The sequence below is a fragment of the Schistocerca gregaria genome, chromosome 4 (assembly GCF_023897955.1).
Source record: "Schistocerca gregaria isolate iqSchGreg1 chromosome 4, iqSchGreg1.2, whole genome shotgun sequence".
NCBI lineage: Eukaryota > Metazoa > Arthropoda > Insecta > Orthoptera > Acrididae > Schistocerca > Schistocerca gregaria.
In genome coordinates, this window is record NC_064923.1 from 168,905,051 (window position 1) to 168,924,124 (window position 19,074).

The 19,074-nt window shown below is 40.7% G+C and overlaps 1 protein-coding gene across 1 annotated transcript in view; it reads left to right on the top strand.

Annotated features, from left to right (window-relative positions):
- LOC126267139 (B-cell receptor CD22-like) overlaps window positions 1–19,074 on the top strand; it is a 144,111-nt gene that overhangs the window by 11,108 nt on the left and 113,929 nt on the right. Inside the window, exons 3-5 of the mRNA XM_049972063.1 lie at window positions 417–577; window positions 6,674–6,809; window positions 18,586–18,716. Of these exons, the coding sequence (XP_049828020.1) occupies window positions 417–577; window positions 6,674–6,809; window positions 18,586–18,716 (428 nt within the window). The remainder of the gene's footprint in view (window positions 1–416; window positions 578–6,673; window positions 6,810–18,585; window positions 18,717–19,074) is intronic.

Here is a 19,074-nt window from a genome sequence, read left to right on the forward strand (position 1 = left end):
TATCGCATTGTATACAGCTAATTTATCACATACCACGTCCACTCTACAGCAATGTAGTACTGTTTCATGTTTTTTGTAATACATTAAATTTCACTTTTACCCAGGGTTACAGAAACGTGTGTTTCTTTTGAGATTTATTTTGAATTATACTGCAAAATTGATGTTCAGGGTACTAATATACGCAAATATGAGACCTACGAATGAATGTTTGTGATAAACGTAAAGTAATTTACTCCTAGTTAAGAACGTTAAGCGGTACCCTTTTGGATCTCAGGACACCTTTTATGATACAGAGATGTTACCGCTCCATTTTGTGAGTCAATTCGAGAACGGTACCGTAGATAATAAGATAATAGAGAGCAGGATATTCCTCGAGGAATATTGCCTGTCAGGGTCAATCTTATGTGATGTCGCAGATAGGTCGCCGCCATCCAGCATCCTGATTAACGTCGAACTGCCACTGACTGCGGGCCGCAACTGCGAGATCACATGCCGCATTGTGGGGTGGGAGACGTCGCCGAACGTCTCCTGGTGGTTGGGCGATCAGCGGTTGATGGACACTATGGAGGAGAAACTGGTACGTGCTCCTTCTTTCTACGTATGAACGCATCCCGTCCCTGCTATTCCATATTTTGTCAAGTTCTGTGTTCAGAAAGAAGTAAACATAAGTGTTACTGCAATATTGTCACTAAATATACGAAAGGTAACATCTAACACAAGTTACTTCTTACCGCTAGAGACAATAAGAATTTTTCGTTACACGCAAATTTGTTCTGCTGCTACCTTTAATGGGGGTAGGACGTCAAACGGGGCCATGCAACAAATCCAAAACTTCAGGTATGAATCGTCAACCTACCGAAGGATTTATCCCAGACACATAAAGTTTCTTTACCATCATGACTGCATTATTCAATGTTGCTTTAATGTGCAGTGTTGTATAATGGTTCAGAGTCCATGTTCAACCATAGGACCACTTAACGACGAGCCGGATTATTCGGTTCAAAGGTCGATGGAAGACATGGCTGTACGACAACAAACAGGTTCTGAAATTTAAAACAGGCTTAAAGTCAACTTCATCTTGAGGACCAATTTACTACATTTTTGAAACTGCTTTTATCAGTTTAAGTAGTAATCATATTACAGGAATGGTTGTAATAGATTTGTAATCAGACCACATTTCCTGAGGCCTAGCAAAAACATTCATTTATGTTACATGAGCCGTGATTGGTACGAAACTCACTGTAAATGCCGGCCGGTGTGGCCGAGCGGCTCTAGGCGGTACAGTCTGGAACCACGCGACCGTTACGGTCGCTGGTTCGAGTCCTGCCTCGGGCATGGATGTGTGTGATGTCCTTACGTGAGTTAGGCTTACGTAGCTCTAAGTTCTAGATGACTGATGATCTCAAAAGTTAAGTCCCATAATGCTCAGAGCCATTTTTTGTTCACTGTAAATCTGCGTAAACGTTCAGAAATAGCGCAGTTTATTTCACTACTGTCTTGGTATTTGGTTACTGTTGTTTAGTAATACAGTGTTGGGTGATTTAGTTAAGACAGTTTTTTTAATTTATATTTGCAAAACTGATCTAAAGAGCCTTACTGTAGCCGTTGGTGTCATCTCAAAGATTTTAGAGTGCCTTCGAGAACGAATGTTTCAACAATGTAAATAAATGACGCTTACACATGGTTTTCTTGTCTTTTATGTTTCTTTTTCTTCATCATATAATTTTGTTATTACCGCTACAATGGCTTCACACCAAAAATTTCAATGTCCCTTTTCCAACTACTACAGCTCGAAAGCAGAAAAACAATAAACCATAAGCGGAACAGTTTACTAACTGGGCATTCCTTTTTGCTGAACAGTTCAGTGGTTTCTTTACGTTTCATCGTGAGCTTTTGACCATTTCCGATCTCTGCCGTCGATAGTTTATCTATTTTAGAATTCCTTCCACATCGTGCATTCCGTCTTCGACATAGCGGTACATAATAGCTAGCAGCTACCGCTCGATCTTTCACGGTTTTACAATAATAAGGGCCTTTTTGTTTGTTGGGTTAACTAATCCCACTTGGTTCATGGAGATACTGTTAGTAAATGATGTGTCTCTGTACAACAATCTCCATGTTCTCAGGGTTTCGTAAAGTTGATTCCATTTTTATTTGTCGAAGTACTACTTTTAGATTTATAAAAGTCTCAATGGTTCTACGTTGTTTTTTTTTTCATTTTTACCACCATTTTGAAGTGATATGATTATACGAATCAGAACTGATCTCCAGCTTTCGTCCAAAAATACGATACAAGATTTCTTCCCAACTTCGCAACATCTCCCAACCACTCAACAATAATTTAGGATTAATACTTTTCCTCACTTTTATTTTTACTTAGTGATTTATCTGGGAATAAAAATGTACTTAACGTTGCCAGTACCATATATATGTCTTTCTCAAGGTGTTCATGCTTTAGTCCATGTAAACGAACTGACTATGCACACAGTTATTTTTGATTAGCCTTTTGCTGTCTCCTAGAATCCTCTTCTATTCACAGAGAACACTTAAAAAAGCAGTTCATTCCAGATTTTTGTTCCGTAATTTCTTGTTGCTGAGGTTTTCAATTGGAAGACGTTTTGGATGTAACTTTCCATGCTGTTATATCCCGTAAACGTCTATCAGTCTCTGTAAAATATATTACCTACACAATTTATGTAGTAAATAAGCCAGTTTCCAAAATCTGAACAAAATGAATGTTCCTTTTATCGATGTCCCTGGAGCAGAAAAAGAGTAATTCGGCCGGTGGACTAAGCGCAGCGCAATGTGTCCCAATATGGGAATTATGGTTCTTGTAGCGCCATGGAAAAATATAATAGCCCATGCGCTGTAAGACTGTAAGTGGCATTGCTGTCTACGTATCACGTCCGTGCCCTCAATTTGAAACCTTTATTATGAGTTAAGGATGAATACGCGTAGAACTTAAGGTATTACTCACCAGCAATGGATAATTTATTGGTCTTTCAGTTCTTGAACACAAATATCTCATTAATCAACATTGGTGTAATTCTTCATTCGCTTTTTTCTAACAGATTTATCCACACTTCTAGGTACGACTTAGTACATAAATCAATATTTCTTCATACAGAACTGAAAGAGTGTGGGTTCTGTTCCTGGCAGGGTCGGAGATTTTCTCCGCTCAGGGACTGGGTGTAGTGTTGTCCTAATCAGCGTCATTTCATCCCCATCGACGCGCAAGTCGCATAAGTGGCGTCACATCGTAAGACTTGAGCCCGGCGAACAGTCTACCCGATGGGAGGCCCTAGTCACATGACATTTACATTTACAGAACTGAATTCAAACTTACATCCATTAGAAACAATATCAATCTGGTATTCATATGTGAAGAGTTAAAGTCAGAATAATATCAAAAATTAAATATCTCACCGAGCCTGTATATCAACATCATTATATATCTGCTGAGCAAGTAACTTAACATTAGTACTTAAATACCACGAATTTTCTTTTTATATGAATCTTTATAATGGTAGAGCTTGGTCACAAATGGAGATAATACACCGGCGGAAGAAGTCAGAACACGAAGAGGGAGTTGTGCGACATAAAAAAAAGTTGGCTGTTGTGTTTCTATGAAATATGATATCTATTCCAATTTCGCGCCAGTCGCATAAGAGTGGCGACAGAAAAGCCACTGTGATGTAACAAATCAAGTTTGTTTTAAGGACACGTTTTAACGGTTGTAAGCGATAGTTGGAATGTGTTCATGTTAGTGACGAATGCTTTTAAGGTGACAAAGATTACATTATTGACACCACACTGAGTTTGAACGAAGCTACGAGTAGCCGGATGTTCCTCCTGCGATATTGTAGAAAAACCTGACAAGAACGTAGTCAACGTTCATGACTGCTGGATAAGGTTGTCACGCAACGCAGGGCCGCAAGAAGATCGGTTTCCGGATGGAAACGGAAAGTCCATCGTGGTCGATGTTTGGCTCTGGCGCATCGGACTGTATCTGCAGTAGGAATTTGAGCTACAGTTGGCACCATTGTGCCGTAAATAACTGTAACAAATCGGTTACTTCAACGACAGCTTCGAGCCAGATGCTCTGTTGCGAGCATTCGAATGACCCTAAACCACCTACATTTGCGTCTTCTGTGATGTTTAGCGAGAGCTCATTGTAGGGGAGGATCGATGTTTATTGTGTTTACCAATCAAGTTGGTTCTGCCTCGGTGCCACTGATGGTCGTGTGTTGTTACAAAGAGACCACTTGAGGGCCTGCAAGTAACCTGTCTTCGTGATAGACTCACTGGACCTATAGTCTGGCACCTGCACAGCAGAATGCACACTGGCGGTTACGCCGATTACTAATGTAGGAGGATTTTACATCTGCATTAGCTCATCTCGCGCATACATTAACCTGTGATCTTGCAATGTGAATTACTTAGATACTAATGTATATTGCCTACACATATCTGTAAACGAAACTTCATTACTCTACATAATTATTTTTCTGGTACTCCGATTTTTTCTCCGTTGGTTGGTATCGGTGAAACTAGTGCTACGTGCATCGATGTGATTCTGACTGGCGTTGTTAATCATCGATCTCTCTCTTCAATTTTCATCTCCCACATTTCCACGCACTACACAGTTAATTATTCCTTGACGCCTCTGGCTGTCTCCTATTAATCTATGCCTTCTTTTAGTCAAATTATCGTGTAAATCCTTTTTATCGCCAGTTATATGCAGTACCTCTATATTAAATGTTCGATTTACCCATTAACCGTTAGCATTTTTTCCGTAGAATCACATTTTAAAAGCTGATATTATCTTATAGTTTCTCCCATTGACCAGTTCCTCGTTATGTTGTACTCGAGTTGCTTTCACACAACAATTTCTGACAACAATAGTAAAATTAATTATAAGTTCTCCCATTAAAATGGTTCAAATGGCTCTGAGCACTATGGGACTTAACATCTGAGATCATCAGTCCCCTAGAACTTAAAACTATTTAAACCTAACTAACCTAAGGACATCACACTCATCCATGCCCGAGGCAGGATTCGAACCTGTAGCGGTCGCGCGGTTCCGTCTTATTAAATATGAGTTCTTTTTTCAGGTATGTTTTACTTGTTTTTGGTAGTTAGTTACTTTGCTGTCAAACTAGAAAGCCCCATCTGCTCTATGATATACGTAACATACTGAGTATCCATGCCGTATGATATAGTACAAAACTCTGGAACAAACTGATCTGAAGGTGACTAATAAAATCGCTAACCATTAAAAACTCGAACATTTTAGACTGGTCATTGTTTCATAAATGTATTCAGAAAGTCATTATTATGACTTGCAAATTACACTCCATTTGCGACTTATTTCCATAATTACTTTTTCCTTCGTCACTATTGGTGCCTGGATTCACCCTATACGCACGTAAACGACGAGCAACTGCAGAACTGAAGCAGAATCTGCTAGTTATCACGGTATAAGTTAATTTTTTTTATTTTTATAATTATATATTATATGATTTTCGTTGGGGTGGCTTTAAATATTGTTGGCTAGCATGAGACATTTAATTAACTTATACCGCGATAACACTAGTACGGTCAACGGCTGCCCCAAAGTACGTGCGATATAATATTTTTTAAACACAGCGCGCGACTCACCGCCTTCTAATAAATAGTGTGCCTGAGCGCTGCTATTTAGGAAAGAAAATATGCGTATTCTTACGCAAACTGTAATTATTAATGTGGGTCTCAGCGGCTACTGGTTATTTAAGTACCAAACTACACAAAGATTAACTGAGATATTGCGTAATGTAATGATTTTCAATATTTCTTCTTCATTACTTGCAAGGCAAAACTGGAGAGGATCTCGTCTGCCGTAAGGCGGCCAAATGAAACATACTGAACTCACTCAGTATTCTAAATATCAATAAACGAAATCTATTTTGACTCTTTTTAACTTTGAAATTAATGATAGATCCAAACTGAGAAGTTTCTCGCATTTACAGTTAATATTATGACATCATATATTGATTCAATAATACAGTCAGCGTAATGGCCAACAAAATCATGCTAGAGGAAATGAGCTCCCTGTACTGCGAAGTTCTGTAAAAACTTTGTGAATTATAATTAATGGTTGCGATCATGAGAGGTGAAAACTAAGTCAATAATACACACGTTCTAATAACAATTCTATTATTTTTTTCAAAATAGAGATAAAACTTACGTTAATTATCAGACAGCACTACAATGGCGGCCTATCACTAGACAAAAGAAAACAGGAGAGCTCGTTCAATCAAAGCAATGTCTTTGATCTTCATGGCCTATGTTACACAGAGACCACACAAAAAACACTTCGTTTTGTTAATTACATCGATATTTGTGTCTAGATAATAATAAGTTACGTTCTTTACTATTTGTTATACATCGCGCACATGTACACAGTCTTGAAATAATTTATAATTCGTACGTCTCATAACGAAAACTTCCTTTCCCTTTCTCCAATTATCCATTTATGTGACGTACCGTCACATAGTCTAAACCCAAAATGAATTGGTTCAAATTTAGGTACAAAAAATAAACATTTTTAATATACCATGATTTATCACCTTAAATATTTCCTAATTGGTTGGATTTGGGTGTTTCTGATCCAAAACGCCTTTTTCTGCCCCAGGTATCCGAAGAAGGTAACGAGACCGTGTCAATACTGTTGTTGACGCCACTTCCGACTGACAATGGGGAAACCCTCAAGTGCCAAGCTGAGGGCGCAGACGGCATACTGGAGAAATCAGTGAAACTTCTCGTCTACTGTAAGTTACGCCTTCATCGTTTTCCTACTTTTTTTCTTTTTGCTGACATTACTTTAGTAGTAAAATTACTTCCGCTGGTGTGTATGTAGTTTCGTTCTTTTTATATTGAAGAACCAACGGCAAGACTGTTTAGATGCTTTCCTATACACATATTTGCCTTACTTTCTCTTTGCGAGCATTGAGAAGCCGCCGACAGTTGACTGCCGCGTGCATCGAGCCGCCCCCCCCCTCCCCTCCCCCTCCTTCCAGGCAGTTAGAGCGAAGGCTCACCATTCGTTTCACTGCGCTTTCCACTACACACGTCCGTCCCGCAAACATAGCATAGCTGAAGCGTAAAAGTCATTTCCCATATAAAACAAAATTCCTTGTTATAACAGATCCTGTAGTATGAATGTGAGCTTAAAACGTTAATTTTGTGTTCTAGATGTGGAGATCCTTGACTTCCTCTTTCCGAAGCCGTGTCCGGCATTGATGTAAGGTCCACTTGCGAGGCTTATACACGCAACAGCTTTGCGTCAGCCGAATTCTCGGGCTTCGAACTTATCATTTACCAATCCAGTCAACTGTGAAACAATCGTTTATTGGGACTGCCATGGGGTCCACTTCTACTTAACGGAGGACAGTTTTAGAAATGGAGTACTCTAGTCTTCACTTTTTGTGAGGCGTCCACTCTGCCTAAGGTTCAAATGGCTCTGAGCACTATGGGACTTAACATCTGAGATCATCAGTCCCCGAGAACTTAGAACTACTTAAACCTAACTAACCTAAGGGTATCACACACATCCACGCCCCAGGCAGGTTTCTAACTCTGCCTAAGGCATGTTTCAAGTAACGTGTTGGTCTTACATAACATTCAGGCCTACAGTTAAAACGATACGGACTACATCAGGAAGAATTTTTAAGTGACACTGCACGCAGTACAGTAGGAACGAAATAAAACGTAAACCTGCTGATAAACGGATGTTGATATAAATGCTGACCGACACGACAGTGGTAATGTGTGAATCCTTCAGTCACAATCGCAGCAAAATATTGTCCAAGGATGTGCATGAAATACCCAAAGAAAGAAGAATAAAATTCGTTCATGTAAATTCGTTGGCTTCCGTGGTGAGTGTCAATCGGAATAAAATGTGTTTGGGTGTTGGGGCCCGTTGTTCTGAAGCAATGAAGCAATTAAAATGTCAATATTTCGACCGAATCTGCAGTGGTTCTCTTCAGGGCAGATATTCCGAAATCAGATATTGCATTGTAAGGCTTATCCAGGAACAGAAAAAGACCCAGATCTTAATTTAGTAATGATGAAGAGAAATCTAAAGTTCAAGAGACAACTCCGAATGAATCAATGCGTAAAGAAGTGGGATACAGAGGCATTAAGGAGGAGATAGGCTTCAAGTTCTCTTATGCTATATATACTGCCGTAATAAATAGCTCAGCAGGCTGTTCAGTTGCAGACCAATGGACGCCTCTACAAACGGTAGTCACACATGACGGAAAGATAAACAGCGGTACAAGGAGCGCAATTGTGAAGAAACCATGAGAAATAGATGAAGTCCGTTGATCGACTATAGAATGAAGTGCAGAATTGTTCAGGGATATCAGGAGTACAAAAATTCAAGTCACTTAGGAATGCATGGAATCGAAGGTGAAACATGGAAGGAAATGAAAAAGAAACAATTGCTGAAGAAAAGACTCAGTAAAAAGAGAAATCAAAACAGTCCTTGGTGAAATTAGAAAAAAGGGCGGTAACATTAAAGAGTTCAATGGCAGATGTACTCTTGAATACAGAGGAGACAGCGGATAGGTGGCAAGGGTACTTTGAAGCCTCTGTGAGGGGGATGACTGTCTCATGACGTGTTAGCTAAAGAGACAGGAGTCGACGGGGAAGAGTTAGGGGATCTAATATTATAAACAGAATTAAAAAGAGCTTTGGAAGACTTAAGATGAGATGAGATAGAACGGATAGTGGCAACAAACTATTCCCGTTTTTCTGCAGAACGTATGAGACTGGCGACATATGAGAAGACTTTCGGAAAAACATCATCGACACAATTCCGAAGATTGCAAGAGATGACAGGTTCGAGAAGTAGCTTAATAGCTCATGCATCCCACTTGTTGACAAGTGAAATATACAGAAGAATGGAATACGAAGGAAGATAAAGGCAGCACAGGGGCAGTTCTGACTTTGCAGGTGATAGTGGAAGCAAGACTGTAGAAAAATCAATAAACCTTCATAGGTTCTGTCGACTTGGAAAAAAGCGTTCAGTAACGACAAGTGGCGCAAGATGTTCTAAATTATGAGAAAAATAGGGATACGATGTCGATAATAGCGGGTAGTGTACAGTATGTACAAGAACCGAGAGGGAACACTAAGAAAGGAGCACGAAGAACAATGTGTACGTATTTAAAAGATTGTAAGACATGGCTAGTCTCTGGCACTTCCTGTGAAATCTATACATGGAATGTAATGACGAAAACAGAAGAAAGATTTAAGAGTGGAGTTAAAATTCTAGGTGAAAGATATATGGAAGAAGCAATGACGAAAATAGAAGAAAGATTTAAGAGTGGAGTTAAAATTCTAGGTGAAAGGATATCAGTGATAAAATCGGTTGAAGCCAGTGCTGATCTCAGGGAAAGTGAATAAGAATTAAAGGATCTGTTGAATTAAATAGTCTAATTTGAGATGGTCCCATACTCCGAGGAGCGTAGGGAACGATGTGGGGGACCCGCACAACCGACTAGGTAAGGTCCTAGAGGAGGTGGTTTGCCATCGTCTTCATCCGATCGTAATGGGAATGAATTCTGATAACGACACGACAACACGCAGTCATCTCGAGGCAGGGAAATTCGCTGACCCCGCTGAGAATCGAACCCGGGACCCCGTGCGCGGGAAGCGAGAACGCTACTGCAAGACCACGGGCTGCGGACTAAATGGTCTCATGAAACCAGAATATGGAGTGCTAGGAAATCGGAGAAAGACGAACGAAATGTGAACCAGCGCAAATAAGAAGAGCAAGAAGCATAACATCATATTTGTGATTCCCGAAGAAGGTGAAATGAAGGAATTCTCTTCACAGGTAACAAAAAACGCACAACCTAAGAGCGAGGAGGACATAAAAGGTAAGAGTAGCACTGGCAAAATGGGCATTCCTGATTAAGTTAAGTGTACTAGTATCGTACATGGGCCATAATTTGAGAAAGATGTTTCTGCGAACGGACGTTCGGAGATCACCAGTATATGATAGTGAAATATGGACGGTGGGAAAGCCAGATCAGAAGGGAAGCAAAGAAAGTGTGATGACGTGCTGGAGATGAATGTTGAAAATTACGTGAATTGATAAAGTAAAGAATAAAGAAATTATAAGGTTTACCGCAGAATCGGGAGGGGGGGGGGGAGGAATCCATGAAGAATACTGACAAGAAAAAGGGGCAGTATGACAGAAAATGTGCAAAGACATCATAGATTAGCTTCAGTGATACTAGATGGAGCTGAAGAGGTTAAAAACTGTAGAGGAAAGACTAGAGGAGTGTGATCGACTCTGGGTACGATGGCAGAAATAATCAGCGCGCAATCCGCATGCGATACTCGTTTCATTTACCACAATCATCCGTCCAAAAGGAATCAATAGACTGCAGACTGGCATTCTTTCCCACCCTGCCGATATTTCCCTTAGGACTCTATTACCAGCCAACGATACAGTGATCCTAATGGCTAGCATACCCGGCCTCATCACTTATCCGAATTCCGTAGGAAAATCAGCCACAGGCGTAACGGGAGAGGCATTCTGCTGTAGCTCAGAAATGGTCGCAGTTTTCGTAACTGTTATAGCCAAGCCGTGAGGAGCCAGCCGTGCAGTCTATTCACCCTTTCACCTTCCACCGAGAGACTCGTAACCCCACCTCTGTCCACAACTCGCTCTCGAAAGAAGACGGACCTTTCAAACGTATATCGGAAGAATCAGCGACAATCAGATCATCAAGGTATACCAACGCACCAAAGGTGTAGCAGGTCTCGTCACTGGCGGCCCGCTGTAGGCGCAGCTGTGGACAGTATCCAACGCATTTCCAGCCGTTTACGGGTAGCAACCAATTATCCTTGCCCTGAAGAAAATAAGTATCGGCAGTTGTAATTTTGTGAACAATTTTATTGGGTTATCATTTTTGGTGCCGCTTTGGCTTCACTTTCAGGCCCCTATAGGCGTAGCTAAAAAAAATGAAATGAGCGTATGGCATTGGTGGCTGGGAGGCCCCATGCGGGGCAGTTCGGCCGCCGTATTGCCAATCCTTTTTAGTTGACGCCATTTTGGTGACTTGCGGGTGAATGATCATCAAGGACTCACAATAACCCGTCCTCTGCCGAGAATCGAACCCGGATCTCCTGTGTGATAGGCGGAAACGCTACCGATACGCTACGGAGGCGGTCTACAACGTGTTCTCAACTTAAACGCTATTATCGGGATCCGCAATATCAAATGGTTTCCGTATCTCACTGAAACTTCTTTTGGACGTGAGCTCTTCACGTCTACAGAGAAGTTTCAGAAATCATCGGAAGCGAGTTGAAATCAGTGAGCCCTATAATAGCATGAACGTTTAAATGATGTATCTAGCTACTCGTATAGGGTCTTCAAGGTTGCCCCAACGAGGCTCCGAAAATGGTATCCCAATAAATAATTAATAAAGATAGAACGGTCTATATTTATTTTATTCGAGTCTATGACCAGCGGCAGTTCCATTCCATTTATAAAAGATGGATCTGTAGAAATTCTCCTTATGTCCGCCGCTACAAGCACATTCCCAGCCATACCGTAATGTGTAAAAATAATGAATAAGATCTCAGGAAACTAGAAACAAAGCACTCAGATGCTACTTACAAGTTGTAATAGCTACCGAAAATGAGAAATTTACTCACTACGATGCTACTGAAATTAGAATATGTGTGAAATACACAAGAAGGGTGAACAAACACTAAACTCAGCTGTGCGGGGTTCTCACTAGCCTTAGACCATAAGATCCGTATGCTATTAAACTGCTCTTAAGAAATTTCGCTACTGAAAATGGATGTATCAACAATTAATTTTTGCTACAAACTCTCTTTAGATAAAAGCTACTGCAGGAAATAAATATGTAACTTCCTAAGCGCTGATATAATCTATTGGCTGTGTACTTACACAAGTCTAAAACGATTGGTGACGGAAAAGTAGCAAGAGGAAACGATCTATCACAATATGCACTAACATTTATGCAAAAGCAGAAACTTAGAAGTAAATTGGTAAACAGTAATCTGTATAGAAAAATGCACAGATATAGTTCACTTCTTCGGATTAGAACATGAAAAAACGGAAACTAATGTAAATTACTGTGTGTCAGCTAACTGCTACAGCTGCTGCCGCTAGACCGGTGTCCCTTTCGGCTCGGCGACTGCCGATGCCGGTGCACAATAGGAAAACATTGAGGACGGCAGTAAATTCCTTGAAAGACTGATGTCCTTGAGGAAACATCTAAAGTGCACCTTTAAATCTGTTATGGACACTGATGAAACCTTCACACCGAAATATATTTTCGAAACTAACCGCATAACAAGTCAATAAATCAGAAACAAGTGAACACATACAATACCCTTATATTGTTGTTGTTGTTGTTGTCTTCAGTCCTGAGACTGGTTTGATGCAGCTCTCCATGATACTCTATCCTGTGCACGCTTCTTCATCTCCCTGTACTTACTGCAACCTACATCCTTCTGAATCTGCTTAGTGTATTCATCTCCTGGTTTCCCTCTTCGATTTTTACCCTCCACGCTGCCATCCAATGCTAAATTTGTGATCCCTTGATGCCTCAGAACGTGTCCTACCAACCGGTCCCTTCTTCTTGTCAAGTTGTGCCACAAATTCCTCTTATCCCCAATTCTATTCAATACCTCCTCATTAGTTTCTGATCTACCCCTCTAATCCTCAGCATTCTTCTGTAGCACCACAATTCGAAAGCTTCTATTCTCTTCTTGTCTAAACTATTTATCGTCCATGTTTCACTTCCATACATGGCTAGACACCATAAAAATACTTTCAGAAACGACTTCCTGTCACTTAAATCTATACTCGATGTTACCAAATTTCTCTTCTTCAGAAACGCTTTCCCTGGCATTGCCAGTCTACATTTTATATCCTCTCTACTTCGACCATCATCAGTTGTTTTGCTCTCCAAATAGCAAAACCCCTTTACTACTTTAAGCGTCTCATTTCTTAATGTAATTCCCTCAGCATCACGCAACTTAATTTGACTACATTCCATTATCTTCGTTTTGCTTTTGTTGATGTTCATCTTATATCCTCCTTTCAAGACACTGTCCATACCATCCAACTGCTCTTCCTAATCCTTTGCTGTCTCTGACAGAATTACAATGTCATCGGCGAACCCCAAAGTTTTTATTTCTTCTCCATGGACTTTAATACCTACTCCGAATTTTTCTTTTGTTTCCTTTACTGCTTGCTCAATATACAAATTGAATACTCTTATAAACACTGACTGAAAACGAAATCGCTACACAAGAATATACTTAATAGAGAGTAACGAAATTTCACGAATATACCTGTCGGGGTACGATATTTAAACGATCAACTTTGCACGATCACAGGTTAATGTAAACGCGAGATAAGTTATTGCAAAAGTGAAATGTTGGTACTTTATCACTTTGCCCTCCATGCGTCTCGTACAAATTTATTCGCTTGGCGCCGGCTACGCTAATTCGGATTACTTGGTTTGTCACCTGCCGCTTGTCACCTTTCCGATAATGACAAGCGTCAGACACATTGACTTTTGCGCGATTTAATTTTCCAGAAATCCTATATTTTGCCGTATCGTTCCACAAATCCGAATTTTCTTTTCAAGTAACTGCTCTGCAAGTTCTACACTGTGAAAATAGTTACCCATGCATAGGTTAGGGTACTTTGCATGAGAAGGCATCAATAGTTCCATCACTATTTTTGCTAAAGGCTGTCCAGCGCCTGAATATATGTTGAACCAGGAAACGTATCCCGTACTCGAATTACACAGCATCCGAATGAGAATACCGTATTTCGTAATTTTTGACGAATTGTAAATTTTAAAATTTAACCATTCACGCCATGGTATCATTCCTTCATCAACTTAGATGTTTTGACTTAGATTAAAGGTTTCTTTTTGTAAAAATAATTACGAAATGCCCTTTGAGAACCCGGTCGGCATTATCCGGTTTATTTCTGCTGTGGGAAAATTGTAAAAATGATAGTATTTGTCCGAATCGATCCCAGGACATCGTTTTACTAAATATCGGTGTGTCTATCAACGGATTCGTTGACCAATAATCATATAGCCTTGCTTTTTTTTTTACATTTCCTATAAGGATAGCAGGCCCAAACAATTTCCTAATTTCGGGTCCCGTAACGTCGACAAATTTGGCATTTTAAAAAACCAGTTTCCTTCTATTGCAATTTGTACTGTAGTACTTGTTTGTTTCGTTGCTCATGTATTCAAATAGATAGTTCCCAATATATAATTGTAAGATATCCTCGACGCTCTATGTATCTTTGGGCAATGTGTTTAGACCCAGGGATCCTTCAAATTTATTAACGGCATTCCGTAAATCAAAGTCTGACCAATGTGCACTGTCTTCTTCGTTTGATTCAGCCGAATCAGCTGGCAACGGTAGCGTTCGCCGAATTCTTCTTGGACGTATTGTTTCACTATCTTCCTACGATTCTTCTTCAATTTCACAATCAAAAAAAATATGGTCTACATAATTTTGGGAACCCTCAATGATTAGTAGAATGTCGTCAACATATCTGTTGCAAAAACTTTCTTGTAAAATTTATTCACCTAAGAATCTCTCTGTCACTGGCAGAAGCATTTTTCGATTTTTAATGAGCTTCACCATAATATCAGATTTACAACTGAGCGAGAATCCGATACTAGGTCCTTAAATATTTAGGACCTCACTTTAACTTTGATTGACAACCGCATTGAATTTAATACTTTTCGGAAAAACACGTCTTACGACAATATTATACCCGCAGACTCGGCCCATCCGTACGCTCGCAAGATGTCCTTTTTTCATTCTAATATTCATCGAATTACAGCTATCCGTCTTGCACCAGATGCGGTAGAAACTGAACTGGTCACACCTGAGAATATTGCCATAAATAATGGCTATAGGATTGGATTTGATTGTTTGGGGGAAGAGACCAAACTGCGAGGTCATCGGTCTCATCGGATTAGGGAATGAAGTCGACCGTGCCCTTTCAAAGAAACCATCCCAGCATTTGCCTGAAGCGATTTAGGGAAATCATTGAAAACGTAAATCAGGATGGCCGGACGCGGGATTGAACTGTCATCCATCGGAATACGAGTCCAGTGTGCTACCACTGCGCCACCTCGCTTGGTAAAGGCTACAGGCCTCAGTTGGTAAGACACATGTTTTACAAGAAAATAAATAAAAATAGTGTTATGTCTTCCACCCTAGGGGATGCGTTAGATGAAAAACAGATGGCACCGATATCTATCCCTTACATAGGCAATATAAGTTACAAATTGGGGCGTTTACTCAGAGCCCATAATTTCAGAGTCGTCTATTCTACTAATAATAGTTTACATAGGAATTTAATTCACTCCTTACAGAGTAAGAGCCATAAACTTTCCCAATGAGGAGTGTATAAAATTACTTGCGGGGATTGTCCAAAATTTTGCATCGGGCAAACGGGACGAGCTCTGGGTCTCAGGTACAAAGAGCATATTCCTACTAGAAGCGGTGGCGGTACTAAGGGCTCTACTTATGCGGAACACCTTGTGCAAACGGCTCATGCGCCGAGCCTTCCAGTTGATATCGAGTTACTTCATGCCGAGGTTAAGGGCTTAAAACTGGATGTTTTGGAAGAAATGCAGATCTTTAAGCATCTGAAACATGTTAAAGACAATGTCTTCAATAACTAACTCCTACTGAGAAATAGAAATTTTTTTGAAGGTTTCGCGCCTTTACTTTGTTCTTGATACAGGTAAATCTGATGATCTGTGGATTATCACATGCGCGCGTTAATTGGCGAGCGTGGTTGGTCAAGCTGTTCATCTTCTTTTTTTTATCCTCATTTTCCTTTTACGATGATGGGTGATTTAAGCCCGTTGAACACCTCACGTTTTCTCCCTATATTTTTAATACCACGACGTCTTTAGATTACGTCTCCTCAGCTGGCCTCCCCCCCCCCCCCCCCACCCTAGGCTAACTACTGGCTTTAGGTATAGTTTTTAAGAGTTCCTCCAGTTGTCAAAGGTAGCTTCATATTGTAAGTAGGCTGTTTAGGTTTTTTTACTGGTAACGCCACGTAGCGCTCTGAAAATCAATGGTTGTGCTGTGTGCCGTCTGTGGTTGGTTTGCATTGTTGTCTGCCATTGTAGTGTTGGGCAGCGGCAGTTGGCTGTTAGCGGCACGTAGCGTTTCGCAGTTGGAGGTGAGCCGCCAGCATTGGCAGACTTGGGGAGAGAGGTGGCGGAGTTTTGAAATTTGTAAGAATTGATGTCATGAACTGATATATATTTATATATATATTATGACTATTAAGGTAAATACATTGTTCGTTCTCTATTAAAATCTTTCATTTGCTAACTGTGCCTCCGTAGTTAGCGACTTCCGTAGTTTGAATCTTTTAGTTAGCTGTCGGTAGTGGCGCTCGCTGTATTGCAGTAGTTCGAGTAACGAAGATTTTTGTGAGCTAAGTGTTTTGTGAAACATATAGGTTAATGTTAGTCAGGGCCATTCTTTTATAGGGATTATTAAAATTCAGATTGCGTTGCGCTAAAAAATATTGTGTGTCAGTTTAAGCACAGTCTTCTATAATTTTTCTAAGGGGACGTTACAATATATAAGATTTTTTACTAGTATAAGCAACCGTGTACGGTTATTTTTAGGTTTTAGGATTCATCTCCTATTTAGCTCGTCTCTTGTTCTATCCATTTCATTTTTTGATATATTTTGATCCACGGATTGGAATATATGGGCTATTTAACACCGACCCATGGATAAACTTTCTCGTATTCGAATGCGCATGCGCATTCAAGTAACTTCCCTTGTCTTGCTCATGTGCATAGGTAGCGGGTCAGGCTTGTCAGTGAGCGACCGTTTGCAGCTGCAGCTTATGGCGGGTCATGGCCCATCGAACATAGGCCGGTGTGACGTGGAGCGTACACCATTGAGTAAAGTAGTGGTTTTGACTTTGTACATATGTACTGTCTGTGTTTTCCTTTTATTTTTAGTTTATAAATGTATAGCTATGGTGTTTTTTCAAACCGTTGACAAAGGTCTTCTTAGGTACTTGTGGGTTTTACTGTTGTCCTGAAGAAGGTGTAGTTATGTACGACGAAACCTGGGTTAACACTCGACGCTAGGTGCTTTTTTCGCAATGGAGGCGGGTTTTTAGTTTTTTAATATATTAACCAACGATTGCTGACGCGCTGTGATGTTAAAGGTTCTTAACTTTTTGTTACATAAACAAATTACCAATCGTCGCTGGCCACTGCGCGAAAGTATGTTCATGACAGCACTGTGGTGTCGCCGGCCACTAAGCGAAACTTTGCAGACGCCACCATTGTGGTGTCGCCGGCCGTTGACCGCTATCTCGCGCCGGACGGCATAGTGTTAATAACCGGTGTAACCACCAGAATTTTGCATGCAAGCACGCCAACCTGCATGCATTACGTTGACAGGTGCGGGATGTCAGTTTTTGGGATGAAGTTCCACGCCTGTTACCCTTGGTCGGTCAATACAGGGATCGTCAATGCTGGTTGTGGTTGACACTGGAGTTTTCGTCCGTTGATATGTAGGCGAGAGTTATCCTGTTGGAAAACACTCCTTGAAATTCTGTTAACGAATGGCAGCACAGCAGGTGTAATCACCACAATGTCGTACAGATTTGCAGTCAGGATTCTTGGGGAAGCCAAGAGCATGCTTCTGCTGTGAAACGAAATCGCAACCCAGACCAGAATTCCAGATGTGGGTCCAGGGTGCCAAGTCCGTACACACGTTGACAGGCCCTCAACTAGCCTCCTTCTAACCAACACACTGGCAACACTGACACTGAGGGAGAACCGGCTTTCATCGAAGTAGCCGATTTTCAACAATTTGTAGAGTCAATGTGGTGCCAAATGGTGCTCAGATTGCCGATGCAGATGCGGCACCATACGCCACAGCCATACGCCGAACACGATGGTCCTCTCTCTCGGCAGTGCCACATGTTCGTCCGCATCGGGTCCCCTTGTGACTGCACACTGTAGTGGCCACCATTGCCAACAACTACGTACAGTGGCTACATCTCTGCCAAGCCTTTCCGCAATATCACTGAAGGAACATCAAGCTTATCGTAGTCCTATTACACGACCTCGTTCAACATCAGTGAGGTGTTGTTAAAGGCGTCTTTGTTGCCTTAAAGGCATTCTCCACTAACATCAACTCATCACGTCCAATGCCAAAGCTGATAACGTTCACGACAATTACAGCGTCTGTTTAAAGCAAACCTGATTTGTATCTTCATAGTGGCATTACCAGCGCCACTCATGCACCTGGTGTGAAATTTTAAAATGTTTCATATTTCTGATGCAGAAAAACGCCTGTCAAATTTTGTTTATGTCGCACAGTTTCTCACTGGTGTTGCGATTTTCTTCGATTTATAGATTAGTAAGTCTGAAGGCTTGAATCCAGTATCTCTCTGCATGGGGGCAAATATCCCCCACATACTGAAATAATACATGTACCATTTGTTTTCAGATGCTCCCATAGTGTCTATACAGTTGGAACGACCCTTGCGAGCCGACGACATACGAGAGGGTGATAACGTCGCCTTGACGTGTAAATTACGGTCAAATCCGCCCTCGTGGAGAGTGAAATGGATGTTGCAGGTCAGTATGCAACTGAAACACTTAGATTAATTTCTGATATTAAGTACTTCTGGTTTATTCTCACCAGGAATCCGTTCATGTATAAGTGTCGACGAACACAAGAAAGAAAGTTTTCCGTATCTATATCGTGAACAAACAGAAACTTGACTTCAGATGTAAGCATGATTTCGATGCTCGCGCATGTCACAGAAAAAAGTGATTGCAAGTATCCAAAAGACTCAAAAACTTTGTTTTATATCTCATCTTACATTTTCGAAGCTGAAATTACAGCACTGTTTGTATTTACATATAGACTCTTTATTGTATTATGAGAAGATTAGGAAATCATTTTATTTCCGATGCTGTTGTTGTTGTGGTG